The following is a 21,883-nucleotide window of genomic DNA, read 5'->3' as shown; positions in this document are numbered from 1 at the left end:
ATCAGGAAATATGGAGATATCAAACAATAATCAAGCTCAAAGTCCATTTCATGCATGAATAAGTACTGAACGACAAGCATCATCTGGGATAGACTGTCCACCAGCTGAGATACATGTTCGATGGTTAAAATGAAATATGGAGATAACGAACAGTAATCAAGGTCCAAGTTCATTTCATGAATGAATAAGTACCGTAGGACATGTATCCTCGGGAAACAGACTATTCACCAGCAGAGATACATGTTTGGTGGTTAAAACGAGATAACGAACAGTAATTATTTGTATGTTTTAATTCCTTGATTTCACTCTTGATAAAGGTGTTTCGTTTATTTTTCATTGTAATATAGTGGTTCAATTTCGAATTTGATCGCGAAAATGCCGAGAATATTAGTGGTTCACGTAAAGTCTGCAACACAGTAAAATTTCAAATGATGGAGAACCCTGACATACATACTGTTATACTGGTACAAGAAATCTGTATGTTAACTTCGGTCATGTAAAGCAAAATTAAAAAAAAAAGGTAATTGAACACATTTTTATTATCCATAATAACATGAATCAAACACGAACAAAGAATCTTATGCAAACACCACCAGCTAGAATCAACAGAAATGATATCAAAATTATTATTTTACATAAAACTCTTTGGTGATTTGATGGCAACTTGTCCTTTTCATTTGTTTTTGCACTACTCTGGATAAAGCCATCCATGGAATTATAGCACTTACTTCCATCGTTTAAATTTATATCTGCCATTCGTATTGATTGCTTTTCATCTGCTACATCTACTACAAGAGAAAGAATGTAAAATCTTTACAAGTCCAAAAGCACTTTAATGTTTAAAAAGTAAATAAATATTACACTGACTACATTGGTTTAAATATAAAATGAAATCTGATTCTTTGATCGATAAATTTAGGGCATATTTTTATTAAATATTCCTATCTCTATGTTACTTTCAGTATATATTGACTAATAAAATAACGCACAGTATTGAAATTGTCTTACATGATCTGATAATGTTATCTGTGTCTCTGTCTGCTTCTTCAACCCCAGTCCTTTTTAATGCCTAAATTAAATATATACGTAAATATTGGAGTTCTGTTCAAAAGAGACTGGAATTAAATGTATGTTTTTACATACAATCTCATTCATTTTAATTTTTTATAACATCAGAATCCAGCCAAAAAAGTATCTCAATTGACCGAAACAAAATACAATATGTGCTTCATATACACGTACATCAAACTGTGTAGGTTTCCGATGGTTCCGAGAATAACATTTCATTCAGAAGATAGTTTGTTTATTTATTTTTCGCACGATTGACTGCTATCAGTCTAAGAGAGTAGAATATTTTTTTTTCTCTTCGAGTCAAAACAATGGACACTTTCATTTACTTATGTCATTCGTTCTTCGAGCCAAAGATTTCGAAAGATTAGCTCGTCAAATTATATAGGCAATCCGTTTATTAACTTTTCAAATTTTCGACCATTCCAAAACTATTGAGCCAAACATGAGAAAGGAAAATTGGTACAAAATAACTGAAGAATAGAAACTTCGATATTGAGAGTCTATTTGGACCAGTGACTTAATTTTATTAAATTGAAATGCTGATTGTACAGTTCAATACTGGTACGTAGAAATGTTACATGTTATTGCTTCATAGCTGAGTAAGACTATATATTTATATCCACTGAACATTTTTCCTTTATTTCTTACAAAACATATTTTGCTAGCATCTGAAGCAATAGCATTTATGCATCTCTTCAAAACTTAGATCTTTTTAACTCAGGTTATGTATTTTTATGCCTCTGTATCGAAGATTCGGGGGTATATAGTGTTTGCCCTGTCCGCCCGTCCGTCTGTCTGTTTGTTTGTTTAGCTGTTTGTCCGCAAAAACTTTAACATTGCTCATCACTTTTGATTGGTTGGAGCTATAGCTTTCATATTTCACATGTGTATTTCTTGTGACAAGACCTTTCTTTGGGTACCATCATAATTGACCTTTTGACCTTGGCCTTTGAGTTTGACCCAGTTTTACAAAATTTTACCCAAATTAACCTTGGCCATGACTTTTGAACAGTTGCTGCTAGGGCTTTCATACTTTACATGTGTAATTCTTGTGACAAGATCTTCCTTTGGATACCAAAAACTTTGACCCTTTGACCTTGGAGTTTGACCTACTTTTGAAAAACTTTAACCTTGGCCATAACTTTTGAATGGTTGGAGTTAGGGCTTTCATACTTCACCTATGTTTTACTTGTGGCAAGATCTTTCTTTGGATACCAAGATCTTGACCTTGTAGTTTGACCTACTTTGGAAAACTTTAACCTTGGCCATGACTTTTGAACAGTTGATGCTAATGCTTTCATTCTTCACATGTATATTACTTGTGACAAGACCTTCCTTCAGATACCAACAATTATAGCCCATTGACCATGACCTTGGGGTCTGACCTACTTTTGGAAAACTTTATTCTTGGCCCTTACTTCTTAGCAGTTGGTACTAGGGTTTTCAAACTTCACATATATAATCCTTGTGACATGACCTTCCTTTGGATACCAATAACTTTTACCTTTTGACCTTGACCTTGAGGTTTGACCTACTTTAGAAAAACTTTAACCTTGGTCATAACTTTTGAACGCTTGGTGCCAGGACTTTCATATTTCACATGTGTATTTCTTGTGAGTAGGCCTTTCTTTGGACACCATTAATTTTGACCATTTGACCTTGATGTTTGACTTACTTTTGAAAAACTTTAACCTTTTCCATATGTTTTCAATGGTTGCTGCTAGGACTTTCATATTTCACATGTATATTCCTCGGGACAAGATCTTACTTTGGGTACCAACATATTTGATTTGCCTTTGAAAAAGTTTATCCTTCGATATAAGTTGCCATACGGGGGCATCAGTGTTTCACAAACACATCTTGTTTCACAATATTGCAAACGTTATATACCGTATAACACAACAAAGAGTACTTAATTGTATAAATAAATAATACTAGTTGTAGAAACATATCACAATGGTCGAGTATTGTTAAAGGCAGGCATTTCTCATCAGCATAAACTACAACTTTATGACTGGTTTATTCATTCTATAATGTAAACTTTAACCGACTTCGCTTACAAGAATTCTCTACGAGATATGATATCTTCTTTTATTACAGTTTCAACAGTGAAATACTGTGATATATTTATTGAATAAAAGTGATATTCTGTCACATTGTAAAAGGATGATATCAAAGTAAGTAAAAAAATTATTTCTGGCCTGTCATAAGATATAATAACTAAACCATCTTGAAAGAGAAAGAAACTGCCAATTTCTTCCCAAATAGGTTCTAGAATCCATGTAACAATGTTTTCATGGCGTCTCAACCGCCCAACTATGAAGTCACAGCTTATGACACTGTGTTAAGAAAAGACGGAGGCAAAGGGAAATCAAAGACAATGTAATGAACAGAAAATTCAATGTTTTGTAGTTGGATATGGAATTCATTTCACTCGTGAAAATATCAAAACATCCTGCCCCTCTCGTGAAATAAATTCCATATCCAACTACAAATCCTTGAATATCCTCTATTTAAACACAAATATTAAACGCCATTGATCATTTATTCATTTGTGTATTTAATTAGAATATTTCCTCAGTCGCTAAAATTAGTAGCCGTGAATTGATTACAAACTGACAATTCGCGAATTTAAGATAGTGTGAATAACAGTTGTTTCACAGTATTAAAAAATTCCAAACCTTGCTCGTCTCCTCCTCCCAGTCGAGTGCGAAAATTCTGACACAGTATATCACACAGACTAGAGAAGATCCAATGATCATTCCCCAGTATGCACCTGTGAATAAATTAAAAAAAAATAATTTAGCTAATTGATGTTCTCCGATCAAAATGTAGTACAAGTTTAAAAGAATATTCAAATTGTAATTCTATTCAATCAAATGAATATTTGAAGAAATATTAATTACCCGCAATTCGGAGATACGTTGCCAACATTAATGATAATGATATGGGCAATGATATGATGTAGTAACCAACAAAATTGAAAATAGCTCCAAAAGCCTGAAGACCTATTCCGCGCAACAGTCCACCGCTTGTTGCCTTAAAAGCGAAATAATACAAATACAAATATTGTTATCCTGAAATATACTACTTAATCTTAACTGTTTAAATATGATTGATCGACAAATTTATTAAATGTTGTTAAATCATTCGAAGCGCAAACTAGGATTTTTTTTTTAATTTGAGAACCACCCCTGGAGTTTGCAAATATTAACTGCATATTTAGCTGTATCAGTTTTGTTGCGCTTTTACAAATATTTACTGCATATTTACATGTACATGTAGTTTTGTCGGTTTACATAAAAATCGTACTTGGTGGTACATGACGAAATGTCAAATCTATATAACCTCCCTATTGTAAGACAGCAAGAGATGCTTCCTCCTACTGATAAGAATACGACATCCCCACCAACCCACACCCCAAAATAGAATAAATTAATGTCTGCATTTTATGCATAGATTTAACCTATCTGGCACAAAAGGTATAGTGAGAAGTCGAATAACTTAGGAACTTGTGCCCAATCTCATTGTATATATCTTTTACAATAAAATATGTTCAAATCAAAGTACAAGAAGTACCTGTAAGGTGTCTGAAACTTTGAATAATGCAAGCTGGAGCATCAGAGGTGAAGCCAGGGCTAAAACATCCCTACAGCAAGTATTTTAATCGGTCATTCTATTTTACAATCATGATATGATATCTAAAGAATAAATATATTTATGCAGTAATAATAATTAAGACAATATTCACAAAAAAAATTTAATAACTGGTACCTAATGTTTGAAACATTCATATACCGTACATCTTTTTGGTACTTTCTAACTCTGATATTTGAAATATGATCTTTAACGTTAGACAGGTATACATTCGGTAGAAAAAAGGTATACTTACTTATCATTTGTAAAGATACGAGGTATGTAATCTTTAAGACAGGCAAGCAAAACAGCGATGAAGATAGCAAAACACACTATAAAAGAAAACTGATGAAAATTAGAGAAAATTGAGCGTGAAATCAAAACAAAAATTTCGTTTTGAAAGATTTTGAAAGTTTGAGTTCTTTCATTTTAAAGGTTTATACTGTGTTCTTTAATCTTAAAGGTTTATACTGTGTTCTTTAATCTAATAAATTATTAACAAAGGCTACTGTTGTCCTTGATTTTAAAAGTTCTCCAATTTTATGTGAAAAAAAAAAAATACATTTTTAATTATTCAAGTTAAAATATGAAATACTTACATCCCCAACATAAAGCTATCCTTGATGCTACTTGTGCCATTTTAGAATCCCCTGCCCCTAGGTAGAGTCCTACACGGATACCTCCCGCAACGGACATTCCGAACACAATCTAAGTAAAGTTGACTGATTAATATAACGTTACTTACAGTGATCTGCATAAACACTGTGCAAAATAAAAAAAAAAACTTTTATAAATACAAAGTGCTAAATATTCATTATTCTTTCTTAAAAAGTTAGCTTAGCAAACAAATGTCATTGTAGGATGAGTATTTTGTAACATACCATATATAGCAGCCCCCCGACATTATAAATTATTGTATTTGCTGCTAAATCAACTTTACCCAAAACGCCTGAAAAAAACAAATATGTATACATCAATGTACTGTAAAACCGTAGAATTGTCAAAATTTACGACTCTTATTTTTCTTTTAAAACTTTTCAAAATTAATATACAGTACCAATTAGGAGAATAAAAGATTTAAAGTTGACTGCAACTTATCAAATTTTCAGATACAGGAAAGACAAGAAATCTTTGTCGGAGGAAAATGGAGAGAAAATCTTGAAAATGAACGGGATAAATATATCTTTGATAAAAAGATTTAAACTATTTTTGGACAAAGTTTTTTTTCCAGATGTATCGAAGTTTTGAATACATCCTGCTAGCTAAACTGAATTCAAAGTAATTATAAAGGAAAATCATTACACATACCACTCAGGAGAATAATGATTTCAAGACCCCAGAATTCCAAGCACATCATGAATAATCCTGGAATAGCCAGCTTTACAAAGGCGCCCCAACCATATAAGCTCTCTTTACTCCAACCTGGGATACATATGTAATTGTTTATTGTAAACCACAGAGACCATCATAAAGATTCACCACACTAACATCTTTACTGCTCTTTCTCTCTCTCTCTCTCTCTCTCTCTCTCTCTTAAGAGATTCAAGGATATTTTAACGGTTCTTCAGTTTTACAACTGATTGGTAAATGGTAAGAATATAATATCCAAATGTTGGTTTCGTACTGGTTTGCGACCTGTTGGAATCAGAATCACAAATGTAGTTGAAGTTGGTTGTAAATCGTACTTGTGTTTGGTGGCTGTTTGGTGGCAGTGTGTTTATGCTAATATCATTGAATTTCGAGACAAACTGACTCAAATATGTCGAGGTCACTCCGTTAACTGAAAGGGATCTTTTTAATGAAAATCGAAGGAAAAGTGCACATAGTTGATATTGCAACGCAAATACATTTTCGACGGCTACAATGTCAGAAAGACTGGACTGGTCCAAAGTCGAAACTTCCATTGTGTGTGTGTAGGGGGGGGGGGGGGGGGGTGAGGAGGGGGTGGTAGGTTCTAAATTTTTTCTCACGAGAAATTTTTTCGATACTTAATCATTACAGGAAATGACCCTGTTACAACAAAAAGTGGGGGGAGGGGGGAGAGAACATTTTCATACTGAATACCCTCCTGTCCCCCTCTCCTAATGCTACATGCCTGCTAAAGACCACTAGTATTTTGTTATGCTACCTGAAAGAATACAAGACCCTTATAACAGTTGTTGCGCCATTAGTTTTTGGGATGTTTTTCAAACATGGTAAGATAGAAATGTCATCCCGTTTAAATTAAATCATCATACGTATTTTAGCTGGATTTCTACATTGGCACCGTTTTGCTGTTAATCTTGCACAAATTCAAAATCTGAAATATTTACGAATGATGTAGGCATACATTATTTTAAAAATATTTTTAATCCACATACAATGCAAACACATAGAGTAGCTTTGACGTACTTATAATACTCATATTATAAGTATTGCGCGCAACAGATAAGTACCTTTCCAAGTCGTTTTGTAGTATCCCCTGCATATGATAAACAGGATGTGAAATAAAGCCGAACACCAGTGAGTTAAAGTCGTTGCAAGAGCCGCTCCTCTAAAACGAAGAATTAAACAAATTTTGTCTGTTTCCTTCCTCTCAAAACTTAATTTACCTTGGAGAGAGACTTTTGAATTTGTAACTCTGATATTATGAATAGAAAATGAACTTGGTTTGACGAGTGACCTACCTTAAATGAAATAATTATTTGGAATCGATATGTCATACAAAATCTTTAGCAGATCATTTTTAATTTTGACTACAACATACCTGGTCTCCAATCCTATCGCGTTGATAAACAAGGCGTGGAATCCTGCATTAACCACGTTTATAATAATTCCAATCAACAGACTAGGTAAAACAATAGACTGGAAAAATATGTGTACACATTCTTTAGTTCATTTTAACATAAAGATAAAGAACATTTAAGATTAGAAAACAAACACTGAGTACTCTATTAGACCTTTCGATGCTTGTTTCTTACCTGTACTTGCAAAAATTTAGACAGTAATATGTTCAATCCATACCCCTAAAACATTAAAAATTATTGTTCAATTTAATACCAGTTTGAAAGATTTATGTAATAAAAATCCAATTTTTAATCATTATCAAAGCCTACTTGACAAAGTCTCTTACCGGTAACCCAGCGATGAATAACGTCGCATACTGTCCTGCAATACTTTAAAACATTGAAAATTAATGGATAAATCATACCTGAAGTGCTTATATCAATTAAATTAAAAGAGATAGAAAATCAGACAAAAGACGAATTTACCTCAAAAATACATGTAAAGAATGTGTGTGTGTGTGTTGGGGGGGGGGAGGTGAGAGAGAGAGAGAGAGAGAGAGGGACGAGGAAATTAGAAGAGGAGTATCCTCAATGCAATATTTTTGTAAATCTGGTAACTGAATGATCCTTTGAAAAGAGAATAGGTAAAATAAAATCAAAAGAGAAAATAAAAAAAGAGATGATTTCAAAAGGAATTAGTGAGAATGACGTCAAAAAAGGAAAAGAATATGTTAGAGTTTCATTCTTCCCCCAATTCGTGCTGAATTTACATTAAAGTTTCGATTCTGATTTAGAATAACGTAGATAGTACAAAAAGATGATAATAAATACAGTAATTTTTAAAGAAAACGAGAAAAGGGCAATATATGGATTCAACAAAACCTGAAAAAGATCTAGGACTCCATATCTTGTTACATGTACAATAAAGATTCCTTACAATGAAATTGTAATGTCCTTTCTGTGAATCGCAAGCTCACATAATCATATTAATGTTTATTTTCTGAAACACATTTTAACAGAGGAAACAAGCTATATAAGTACCTGGATACAACGCTATCCATTCCAAATGATTGAAGAATCAGACCAGTGTTCAAGAACAAAGCCCAGCAAGGCAAGCAAGACAGCATCAGAATCCATATACCTGAGAGAAAAAAGCTGACACGTAATCCATGATTCTTCTATTCACAATTATCTTTTTTAAAGTTCTGATTTTACTCAAAAAACTATTTTTGTTTGTATAAAAATGACCTCTCTGTAAAATAACACCAACTTCTTCTTTGTTTCCGCTTCCATAGGTCTGAAAGTAGTATTTAACAGCAATTATTAAATTATTTCTGTTTAGTATGCCAGTTTACTAATATTTTTTTTGATTCTGGTAGCGTAAGACCCACGGCTAACCAGAATATTGAATAATGCACAAAGAAAGGCACAAAAATATTAATGACAGTTTTATTTACACCCCCTAATGGTACAACCAAGTGCTCCTTTGAATATTCTTGTTCTATATCTACACAAAAAACTGCATCATTCTCTTCCTCGACTCCCAAACCTCTTAGTAAATTTCAAACACTAATTGCCCAGGGATGAAGGATATTCTAGTTAAAGATTGTTCAAAAGAACCATATCCCTTTCCAAGGGGGAGAAGATGAACAGCTGTAAAATCAGCATAGGACCAATAATTACCTTCCTTTTTTACTTACTCCAAAAGAGACAATATTCAGTCAAAGGTACATTGATATGATATAGACGCATTTTTCTTTAAAACATAGACAAACGGGGCAAAGTTGGACCACAACAAAGGATGAAGTTTTCTATGTGATGAAAGGTGAATCTTTAAAAAAAATTTTTTTTTTTCAAAAATAGAATCTTATATTATATATAAGATTATATTAAAATGCATGTATCCTGTAGTAGATGTATATTTTCGAATTCATCATCTCGTAACAACTCTGCAAAACAGATACTCTAAATTTTACATAATTATGTATGGGAGCAGTGTTTGTGAAACACTGATGCCCCCTTATGGCAGCTCAAGGCCAAGTTTAGAGTTTTGAAAATGTAGTTCAAACTCCAAGGTCAAGAATTAAAAAGTGTTGGAATCCAAAGACGGGTTTTCTAACAAGGAATACACATACGAAATATGAAAGCCCTAGCACCAACCATTCAGAAAATATCGCGAAGGTTGAATTTTTCAAAATTTGGTCATCTCCAAGGACAGAACATGAGGCAAAAATATTGGTACCAAAGTAGAGGTCCTGTCACATGTAATACTTTTATATGAAAGCCCTAGATCGAAACCTTTCAAAAGTTATGGCCAAGGTTTGAGTTTATCAAAAGTAGATCGAACTCCAAGGTCAAGATCAAAAAGTCAATAATTTTGGTACCAAAAGAAAGGTCTGGTCATATAATATACACTTTTTAAATATACTGTAAATCACTTATTATTCGCAAGAACTTAATTTTCGCGTAATTACGCGAGACCATCTGCTTGCAAAAATTTCGTTCTCGCGTATATTTTTATTAGCATAGCTTACATACAGCAATAATCAGAATTCGTGAAAATTTTTATGCCCCCCGGATCGAAAGATCCCGGGGGTATATTGTTTTTGTCCTGTCTGTCTGTTTGTCTGTTTATCTGTTTGTCTGTTTGTCTGTTTGTCTGTCTGTTGTCAACTTTAACCTTGCCCATAACTTTTGATTGGTTGGAGCTATGACTTTCATATTTCACATGTGTATTCCTAGTGACAAGACCTTTCTTTGGGTACCATCATATTTGACCTTTTGACCTTGACCTTGGAGTTTGACCCACTTTTGCAAAATTTTATGAAACTTTAACCTTGGCCATAACTTCTGAACAGTTGGTGCTTGGGGTTTCAAACTTCACATGTGTATTTTTTGTGAAAAGGCCTTCCTTTGGATACCAACAACTTTGACCTTTTGACCTTGACCTTGGAGTTTGACCTACTTTTAAAAAAAACTTTAACCTTGGCCATAACATTTGAACAGTTGGTGCTTAGGGTTTCATACTTCACATGTGTATTCCTTGTGACAAGACCTTCCTCTGGATACCAACCACTTTGACCCTTTGACCTTGACCTAGGAGTTTGACCTACTTTTGAAAAACTTTAACCTTGACCATAACTTTTGAATGGTTGGTGCTAGGGCTTTCATACTTCACATATGTAATCCTTGTGACAAGATTTTCCTTTGGATACCAACCACTTTGACCTTGACCTTGACGTTTGACTTTTATTTAAAAAACTTTAACCTTCGCCATAACTTTTGAACAGTTGTATCTAGGTCTTTCAAATTTCACAGGTGTATTCCTCGAGACAAGACCTTTCTTTGGGTATCAACATTTTTTATCTTTTGGCCTGGATTTTGACTTGCATTTGAAGAAACTTTAACCTTCGCCATAAGCTGCCATACGGGGGCATCAGTGTTTCACAAACACATCTTGTTTCCGCTTGTAAGTGTCAATGTACCTATCTTGCGAAAATAAAGTCTCACAAAAATTTGGTGATCTATAGTAAAAGCTGTAGCACTAATTGTTCTAAAGATATTGCCCAGGATAGAGATTGGCAAAATTATACAAAGAAGGTCAAACTCCTTGCTCAAAGACAAGTGGTCATACGTTACAAGAAATACACTTGTGAAATACCTAAGCCCTATCTTATACCATTAAAAAGTTATGGGCAATGTTGTACTTTTTGCGAACAGACAGATAGATTCACAAACAGAGAGACAAACCGATGGACGGACGGACCAAACACCAATTTCTAATAAATTAAACCCAATTTCTAGCAATGAATCAAGTTAAAACACAAGAATATAATTTTGTTCATTTTCAAAAACATTCATGATCCCCTGAGCTAGGTTAGAGCCCTATACAAAGTCAAAGGTTTACAAAGGAATATATTTTTGCAACTTAAAGAATTTCAAACTTAAAATAAACTTAAAATAAAATACTATATGGAAAATCATATGTGAAACATGAACGCTGAATAAATATATAACAAACACAAAGAATTTTTATTCACAGAAGAAATGAAATGTGGCTCAAGTGTGTTTTGTGACCTTTAGACCTTTTTTTCTTTAAATGAAATCAGTAGTCCTAGAGAGAATCTGCATGTATTTTTTTTATTTGAGTAGTCAAATTGATCATCGCTTTATTATGTTTCAAAGGAAGTGCCATTGCAAAATTTTATCGCTAAATTGTATCTCTAAATTCCGTTTTAGTAATAAAATAATGTTGAGATTTGACACGATGACACTTATCTCCAAAATTGCTATGATACTGTACTCGTATGCTTATTTCAACGGATTCAAAATTAGGAGGATATGTATGTTCTAGTTGGGGAAATAAGTATCTCCATGTAATCTATTTCTTCAAATTTGTGAGGCAATGGTAAGAAACTAAATAAGAAAGGAAAAAATATTTCATGCAATTGAACTCGATGCGATATACGATAAATCTAATATTTGTAGAAAAAAAGGTTTGGGAATGTTACATTTCCATTACTTTTTTTAATGAAAATTTTTTCTCATACATGTATTCTTTTTAGTATTTTCTTATTTAGATACTCAGATACTTTCATTCTTCTGAAACCTTTTAGAAATTAAATGTCAAATCTGTGAAGCACTGGGCACCAGGCAGTCATGAAACAGAATTATACACACCAAAAGTCCAAAGCATTAAGGGAAAATAGCTTTACTGTCATTTGGTGATTTAATACTGTTTACAGGGTAACTAAATACTAGTAATAGCCTACAGATAATAAAGAGGAGAGAGCATTGTAATATTTGTTGTTAAATCGGATAATTCAACACATTAAAGAACAGTGATTTAAAACCTCCCACGAGTTAAAAGTGCGGGTTTTTAAAGCCTCTTTGCTTCAAAACATTGAACGTTAATCATTTAGAAACATCATTTCATTCCTACATTGTTAGACTTCAAGCTAAGATTATGTTTAAAAAAAATTAACAATAATAAAAAAAAAAAAAAAAAAAAATCGAAATAAAGTAAATGTATTTGAAAATTATGCTTCATTTAAAATATAAGGATATAAAGACCTTTTTCCTTTAGAGACTGTATATAGATTACCTGTGAAAATAGAGCATCTGCCGCTGAAGATAAGCCCGTTATTACACACATTCCTGTTACGTTGATAATCTGCCATAAAAATGATAAAAAGTTCAGTTCAAATTTGAATTCGATTCCAAACTTTGGTGAAATGAAATAACTTGCAAAAACATTGTATTGTAGTAGGTATTTTGAAAAATGAAATGGTGGCATATTCTTTGTATTGGTGCTAGAAAATTTGTTTGGAAATTTTCTCCCATTTAATCGGGAAAACATACTAACTAAAGTTAAGATGAATATCTATGAAAATCCCTCTAAATCAAAGTTTTAATAGTATTTGGTATGAAATTTTGAAAAGTTTAGGATCAATAATTTCCTCCTTAACTTCTTCTGTTAAACTCAGCTCATGAAAAACGTATTAGGTGATTTATAAGAGTCACTTACATGTATTTATAGTTTGTTTTTGTTTTTTTTACCAAATGATATTCTTTTTAAAGAGATATGAATCAAATATGATATATGCTACACATGTTGTTTGGTTGATGTAAGAAATAACCTAAGCGAACTATTTTACTTTGTAACAAAGTGGCGCTTAAGAATATAACTTTCAAAAAAGTTTGTCTAACTCTCCACGATTGGTTTTACTTCACCATCAAACTAAACAGGTACACATCCAAATCCAAAAAAAAAAAAAAAAAAAAAAAAAAAAAAACTAAGTCTGATCGTTCCTTATAATATTATGTTAATCTACAAAACCAAAATTGATTTCGATAAAAATATTCTTATGTTAACAAAATATCTAAAAATGTATATTGGAAACTTAATAAATCTTATTTTCTTTACTTTAGTCAGTCTCTCTCTCTCTCTCTCTCTGTGTGTGTGTGTGTGTGTGTATGTGTGTGTGTGTGTGTGTCAATACTATACTTACTGTAGATGCCAATGCAACACCGTCCATTGATTCCTTTCCCAAATGTCCACAAAAACTCTGACTAACAAACATTGGCAGAAACATCAGGAACTGTGTCAGAGCCTATAGAAATTAATCATATTGTACTATATCTGGTAAACATAAATCTAGAATTAATAAACTAGATCTACACGTTAATGTTTATTGTGTGTGTCACAAGATATATACGTATAAATGGTGGTCTTTGCTTGATTCTAATACACATGATGAACTTAATTTATCCACATTGTAAATACATGTATGTAATTTATGCATATAGTCAATATACGATTTATCCACATGGTAATCATGCAATTTATGCACATAGTAAATATATAATTTATCTACAAGCTAGGCAAACATGTGATTTATGCATATAGTCAATATATAATTTATCATACTTAGTCAACATGTGGTAAACATATGATCTATCCACGTGTATAACACATATTTTTTCCACATGGTAAACATACAACTTATCCACATCGTCAACATTTAATTATTCCACATGGTCAACATATGATTTTTCTCACATGATAAACATAAACATATACTCAACCTGTCTGGACAAAACAAAATGTTTCCACATATGGTAAACAGATAACTGGACATGGTAATTTTAAGACTTATTCACAGTCTCAACATACGATTTATTGAAATGGTCATTATCTGATCTATTCAAACGGAAAGCATAATGACAAATCTATCCAAATATTTAACTTATTATATATATGTTACAAGGAATACACATGTTTTAAATATATTATGGAATAATTCAGAAAGTTAATGTATAATTCATCATTATTTCATAATTTATCATAATTTTAAGCATACTGAGAATACCTTATGGATAGCACATAATGTGTCTGCATGGATAACATAATTTACACATGATTAATCTTATACTTTACTCGAAATGGTTAGAACATAATATATCCACATGGGAAGCACATAATTTATTCTTATGGATGTATACTAGTATAAGAATGATGAACCCACATGATTAGATATTTAATTTATCCAAATGGGGATTTTTTTCCCACAATGTTAACACATATATTTATATACATACGTATACTTTTATCACATGGTAAACATATTAGTAAAAAGTTTGTTTATATGATTTTTGACTAGAGAATGTTTAATTCATTACCAAAGCAGTTAAGTTTTTTTAACAAGGCAATGAATATAAAATGTCAAGGGTGAATCTCATGATGTATGAATTGATTGACGGCAGAATTTAGATGAATCACTTCAGCATTCCAAAATCAGTGACCTATTTTCGTTGACCCTGTTTTATGCCCCCGTACCGAAGATTCGGGGGTATATAGTTTTTGCCCTGTCCGTCCGTCTGTCTGTCCGCAAAAACCTTAACCTTGCCCATAACTTTTGATTGGTTGGACCTATGACTTTCATATATCACATGTGATTTCTCGTGACTAGAACTCTCTTTGGGTACCTTGACTTTTGACCTTGGAGTTTGACCCACTTTTACAAAATTTTACGAGACTTTTACCTAGGCTATAACTTTTGAGCAGTTGGTGCTTGGGCTTTCAAACTTCACATGTGTATTCCTTGTAACAAGACCTTCCTTTAGATACCAACAACTTTGACCCTTTGACCTTGACCTTGGAGTTTGACCTATTTTTGAAAAACTTTGACCTTGGCCATAACTTTTGAACAGTTGGTGCTAGGGATTTCATATTTAAGATGTCTATTCCTTGTGACAAGACCTTCCTTTAAATACCAACAATGTTGACCCTTTGACCCTGACCTAGGAGGTTGGCCTACTTTTGAAAAACTTTAACCTTGGCCATAACTTTTAAACATTTGGTGCTAGGGCTTTCATACTTCACATGTGCATTCCTTGTGACAAGACTTTCCTTTGGATACCAACAATTTTGGCATTAACCTTGGAGTTTGACCTACTTTTAAAAATCTTAAACATGTGAACGTTTGGTTCTAGGGCTTTCACATTTCACGAACATGTGTATCACTTGTGACAAGACGTTCCCTTGGGGCCCCATTTGTCCTTGACTTTGTCGCTTTACTTACTTTTAAAAAACTTTAACCTTCGCCATAACTTTTGAACAGTTGGTGCTAGGGCTTTCTAATTTCACAGGTATATTCCTCAAGACAAGACCTTTCTTTGGGTACCAACATTTTTGATCTCTTGACCTGGAGTTTGACTTGCATTTGAGAAACTTTAACCTTCGCCATAAGCTGCCATACGGGGTCATCATCTTGTTTTTTGTTTCGCAATTCTTTTAGCTTCTTTTTCTTAAAAGTGTGTATGTATACTACATGAAGATAAATTTCAGAGCTCAAAAAAATTGTCTATACTATGTAATCACCTTGAACTAGAATTATATGTAAACAGAAAAGGGCGCTATTTCAAAAGGTTATCTTTTTAAATCCGACAAATAAAATACCACAAACTATAGATCAAATGAGTCATAGAGACACTGTAGATTTTACCTGCATTCCCAGACAAAAGCTACCACGGATATATACCCATTCTCGTAAGTTCACGTTCATCCTCTAAACCATAGAGCCATGAGAGGCCCATGAGCCACAATGCTTACCTGTCACTACGAAACTAATACCAATACCTATACCGTGTTGTCAATTGAGCTAATTGGCATATTATCAATGACCTTATAAATTTAACTTTTTAAGAGAACTTGAACATCACCTAACGTATCTTATACTCAAATGAAGGCTCTGAGCTGACCAATGCGCCATGATCTCAAAAATAATTCCTGTCTGAATTACTCAGTATTTCAACAAAATATAGCCTTATTGTTCTTAGTTGCATTTATTTGATTTGTTCCAATGTATAACCTTGAACATTTTGTATTTCTTATCCCAAGAAAACATGAATCGTACAACCCTGAAACAATACCAACATATTCAATTTGAAAATTAAACCATCTTTGTTCTTTTCATGAATTTTTTCTAGATAATTTTATATAATATATAACCTCCAATATTATCTAATGTATCCATACTAACGGACAAATTCAGAACATGGTGGCTACCCACTGAGTTGACTATTGAAGCCTTGCAGACATTAAAAAATACATATATTAGCTTTTAAATCATGTCATCTTAAATACGTATACACTTCAAATTGTATTGATTTGATCTAGAACCACTTTTCCAATTTAATCCAAACTTGCCACAGGTAAGGGAATTCGAATTGTACATGTGAGGGGCCTCACCCTCTTTCAAGTGGATATACTATATAATTAAGAAATAACAAACATTATTTTATTATCGATTTTATAATAAGGATCGATATGTAATTATATGTGGAGATAACGAACAGTATTCGAGCTCAAAAGTCCATTAAATATTACAAAATAGGAGCAGAGCAAACACGGACCTCTAAGACTTTAAGTTGCTTCCCCTGTTGAACTTATTATTTTTGCTATAAATTTAGTTTCACGGAGAGGTTTAAGAATTATGCACATTCCCGCTGGAAAACCGTACATATATCTTTTTAATCCTTGACATATTTGGACCATAGGTCTTCTCTATCTCTTTGACTTCAATTAATTAACATTGCGTTATATCTTGAGTACTCCCCAGCCACAGAAGTTTCGAAACTATTGTGGTTGAGAAATTCTCTTAAATGCTCAAGAGCAAAAACTGGAAAATAGTAGTCTACTGTACGCTTGTTAAGTATTTCTAAAAATATCATTTAGCACCATGTTATAGCTCAAAAGGCACAAATAAGAAGACCCGCCCGTACACAAAACTTGCCAACGACTAAAACGATATGAGGAAGACACTTCAACGGGAAGGGTATTCAATTTCAAATCCTGCCTTAAAAAACTTCAAAGCAGACAAAGTCGCATTAAAGCTCTTTTTCATTCAAAATAGTGAGCAACTAAGTACTACAAAGTATCAATCATGAAAATTTAAAAAAAAAAATTGCAAAAAAAACCCATTATATCATTTTTGTCTTTATTAATCTTTCCTAAATATGCATTTAATTTGTTCACAAAAACAGGAAAAAAAGTTTATTGAACTGTCCGTGCTTTATTTTTTTTTACTGTGAAATACGAATTTCTGTTCCATATCTTTCATCTATCTTGGACTGATGATATATAGTTATCTTCAAGTGATCTTTTCCTGGTATACAGATAGGTCTGAGATCCAACATTATCTTACTGTAAAAAAAGTTTACTCACCATTGGCCACGCCATCTTCAGGAGCCCCTTTATTTCTTGTTTGTAAGTATCTGCATCTCCAGTACAACAACACAAGCTTTCCACTTTCATTTTCTGATCAAAAAACAAACAAACTTATAATAATAAAACACACACACACACCTAAAAAAAAAACAAGTAAATAAACAAAACAGAAACAAAAAAGTATAGAATTACAAATCTAGGTTAGCTAATTGTACTTCATTACTTTACTTAGAATGACTTCAACTTTTCTATCGTCAACTTTCCTTATTCATGTACATATAGTAATATTCCGCTAACACCCGCATATGGAGTTTAAGTCACCCAACTTACTCGATACTCAAAAGCATGCTCTCAGCACAATCAATTTTTATTTAAATCGAGGCAGGCTACTGACAGATAATTTAATGTTATATGGAATTCAACAACCTCGTTTAAACATTTTGTAAATTCTATGGCCCTTAAAATGACCTTGTTAGCAAATATAACCTATTATTGGGCCGTATTTTAGCTGACGTATTTGATACCACTTGTTAGGCCTTTGTTTTTATACTAAATTTGACTATGGAATATTCCGTCTACCTGATCAATACTGAGGGAGTGTGACAGGGGATGCTTACTCCTACTAGACACCTTATCCCACTTCTGGAATATTCGCGGTGGCGTATTTTATGCCCTGTTGACAGATTTGTATTGTTTGAAGATTTTTTTGAGCTTGATCACTGTTGTTATCTTCAGTTTTCTTCTTTTGTGAAAGGTTAAAATGATTTTTATCCGCACAGTTTTTTTTATTTTCATTTTGTTATTATCATGTTATTTTATGTTACAAATTCGCGTAAAAACTAATTCTCTGTATCAACAATTTTATTTTCAATTAAATTAGAGCTTGTTCTCTAGACCATAGAATCTGGAAGACTACAGCAATGTTTAAAAAAGACCCCTTTTATACATTATAGAGGCGTAGCACCCTTTAAGCGACAATGGAAAAGATACATAGATTTTTCATAAATGTGCAAAATTTAGGAAGTTCAATTAATAACAGCAAACAACTGCAAATGAATTATCATTTACGTAGGATGACTATTCGTAATCCACCTAAAAGCCAGAACTAATTAGAGATGAAAATTCATACCTTGTTAATTTTTTTTTCATACTTAGTAGAACCACAATAATTAAAAAAAATATATTTTAAGGAAATTTATTTTCATAATCATAGATTTCTAAGAGCTTCCAGTAATTTGCCCATCTTATCATATTTTAATATGCACTTTCTATTCACTTTGAAACAAGGAGTCGAGCGTGTGCGATGAAACTCCAAAACAAATATTACAAGGAAAATTTAATGCATTTGAATATTCGGTATATCTAAGCCTATAAAATGTTAAAGACGTACAATGTACACTTCCAACATTAAAGGCCAAACTGGTGTATATTAAAATCTTCTTTTAAACCAGTAATAATGAAGAAATATCGAGCAAATCCAAGACATCAATATTTAGTTTTCAACATTTAACTTGGAGATTTAATCTTCATCGGTGCTTCAACAAAGAAAATAAAACTCTGTATTCCACTCTCTCTGCACTGAGAAAATTAAAGTATCCGCTTTTAGTGACAGATTTAATTAATTGTAAGCATCAATTTTAGAAATATGATTTTTATTATAATACTTAAGAGATCATAATAATATTCAGTGCGAGGACGTCGGAGGGAGGGGTGTGTTGGAAGAAATCGAACCTCTTTTTTTAAAGAAAATTGAAACTATTACTGTTGAAACAAAATAAACTTATGATTCATCTGTTTGAAACAAAGCTACTAGATTATGTTTACTCAATATTTGAAAAAGTGACTTCCAGAATTCATCACAACCCATCAAAATGGTACCATAAATACAAAAATAGATTCTGACTTAGGGGAGCACATACCCCTCCACAACCCCATTCCAGAACCCGGGGAAGGCCTTGCAGTGTTAAAAATGAGTTCGAAACAGAGAAAAAAAATCATTGCAATCAAACTATTTAAGTTTTTATCGGATAAAAAAGAAAGCGTATTGTTTGTTCGTTTTGGGTTTGTTTAACATCCCTTTCGAGAATTTTTCACTCAAATTGAGACACCGCCACTTGCCGGTGGAGGGCTGCAAATTTAGACCTATACTCGGATTGAGCAGTGAGGGATCTTTTCCGTGCCAGAACCCACTGCGACAAGGGACCTCGGTTAATACGGTCTCATCCGAAGGACCGGAATAGGAGAATTTAATATCAATGAATATTAATATTAAATTCTAGATATGAAAAAAAATGAAAAATAAGATTCTTACTTCTTTAAGAATTTTCTTTCCAGATCCTGCCCTCCTTTAGAAAACTGAAGATTCCATACTCCGATTAATTCCCGAAGATAGCCAACACTTCTACTGAGAAGTCTCAGTGAGATTTTTAAAGCGATTAAAGCGAGAAAGTTTCCTTTATATGTTATTATACGATAGCTCTCAGCATGTACAAGAAAGTTTTGTAGCATTACGTTCGTATTATCGTGAAAGGATTAACATTTTTGTCCCTTTTCCTAAAAATATAAACAGGGCACAAAATACTAGATGTATTACAATATACCACAGTAAGTTCAAGTTCAATGTGGTAATGGTGGGAGTGGGGGTGGAGTAGGGGGCCACTCAGAAGTATATTACGCAAGAGGTTATATAAGTACCCCCTCAAAAAAAACCAACCAAACAAACAAAAATAAGCAGACAAATAAAAGAAACAATTACAAGAAAACAAAATACATGTAATAACAACAACAAAAACGACAAAAAAAAAAAAAAAAAAAAAAAAAAAAAAAAAAAAAAAAAAAAAAAAAAAAAACAAACAAACAAACAAACAAGAAAAATAAAGAAATCTTGCATATTTTTAAGGCTTACATGTCTATAATTTCCATCCAGAACTGCAAGCACACGATATGAAAGCTTCTCTCGGTTTGGAGTATTGCAATATAATGGAAAGATTCAGTGATAAACTAAATAATACATAGCCAATTTAACTTTGTATTGATTGCCTAAACAATCTTTAAGTAATGGATAAATTACGTCATGGTTTTGAATAGGTTAGAGAAAACATCCCCCCCCCCGAAGGCCGAAGCCCCGAGGGGGGATGTTTTCTCTAAAATATACAACACTACCGAGTTATTTATCTTACTTTAAAAAATCCCCACTTCGGACCCCAAAGAAACGTTTACCATTCATTTATATCAAACTTTGCTGTAATACAATAGGGTCTAGCCCATTTAGATATCCAACAGTGACACAATAGAATAGACTAATCGAACACTCCTTTTATTCATGGAACAGTGAGCATAAAACTATGATGCTTATGTCATTTCAGACCTTTCCATTGTACTGAACAGTCATGAAATCAGATGAAGAATATTTTTTTAATCCAAAGTAAATTTAGAGAGGTTCAGATACTGTTTTGAATACTTTTGACCTGAAAGCAGAAGAAAATTACAGAATTTTGATAAATGTTGGAAATCTCATTACGTATAAGATTATGATTTGTTGAGGAAAAGTGTTGGAATCTTATGGAGTTCCGTTCGGACAATACTTCTAGTGGCGCTAAAACATGAAAAGATTGTCGGTGTTATGCGGAACTTGCTTTAGAAATATTCCATATCAAGATCTGCAATACAAAAAGGTATGGAACGCCTTCACTGCCTTATAGCAGAACACTTTCATTTTTTTGCTTGTATGTTGTTTAACGTCCCTCTCGAGAATTTTTCACTCGTATGGAGACGCCGGCACTTGCCGGTGGAGAGCTACAAATTTTGTCCTATTCTCGGCACTTACGGCCATTGAGCAGTGAGGGATCTTTTTCGTGCCAGCACCTACTGCGACACGGGACCTCGGTTTATACGGTCTCATTCGAAGGACCGGTCTCCACGTCCCACAGTGGGATTCGAACCCGCAACGTAAGGATCAACTCCTTACTTCGCGACTCTAGAGCAGACGCTCTAACCACTGCGCCACGCGGGTGACAGAACACTTTCATTGCATTGTGTCAGTCTTACATTACATTGTGTTAACTCGTTATGGCTTTAGAATAAAAGTCATTTATGTGATGTGAAGATATCTTTATCCTATTTCAACTCTTTATTACGTGAGGTTAAATGTTCATTACGTGATGTAATGATGTGTTCACGT

General features: G+C 33.0%; 1 protein-coding gene across 1 annotated transcript; it reads right to left on the bottom strand.

Annotated features, from left to right (window-relative positions):
• Nucleotides 1-558: 558 nt before the first annotated feature.
• LOC133172353 (multidrug and toxin extrusion protein 1-like) lies at nucleotides 559-17,790 on the bottom strand. The gene is made up of 19 exons (XM_061307221.1): nucleotides 17,701-17,790; nucleotides 13,484-13,585; nucleotides 12,577-12,645; nucleotides 8,721-8,769; nucleotides 8,514-8,613; nucleotides 7,820-7,862; nucleotides 7,668-7,712; nucleotides 7,454-7,551; nucleotides 7,143-7,240; nucleotides 6,016-6,129; nucleotides 5,589-5,656; nucleotides 5,307-5,415; nucleotides 4,964-5,039; nucleotides 4,651-4,720; nucleotides 3,978-4,110; nucleotides 3,753-3,847; nucleotides 1,009-1,069; nucleotides 729-788; nucleotides 559-596 (listed from the first exon to the last, which is right to left on the bottom strand). The coding sequence occupies exons 1-19, from the start codon at nucleotides 17,788-17,790 to the stop codon at nucleotides 559-561; spliced, it is 1,518 nt and encodes a 505-aa protein (XP_061163205.1).
• Nucleotides 17,791-21,883: the final 4,093 nt, after the last annotated feature.

Source organism: Saccostrea echinata, unplaced genomic scaffold (assembly GCF_033153115.1).
Source record: "Saccostrea echinata isolate AGI-Se365-2 ecotype Australia unplaced genomic scaffold, CSIRO_AGI_Sech_v1 ptg000054l, whole genome shotgun sequence".
NCBI classification, from domain to species: domain Eukaryota; kingdom Metazoa; phylum Mollusca; class Bivalvia; order Ostreida; family Ostreidae; genus Saccostrea; species Saccostrea echinata.
This window is presented reverse-complemented; position numbering and strand designations above follow the sequence as displayed.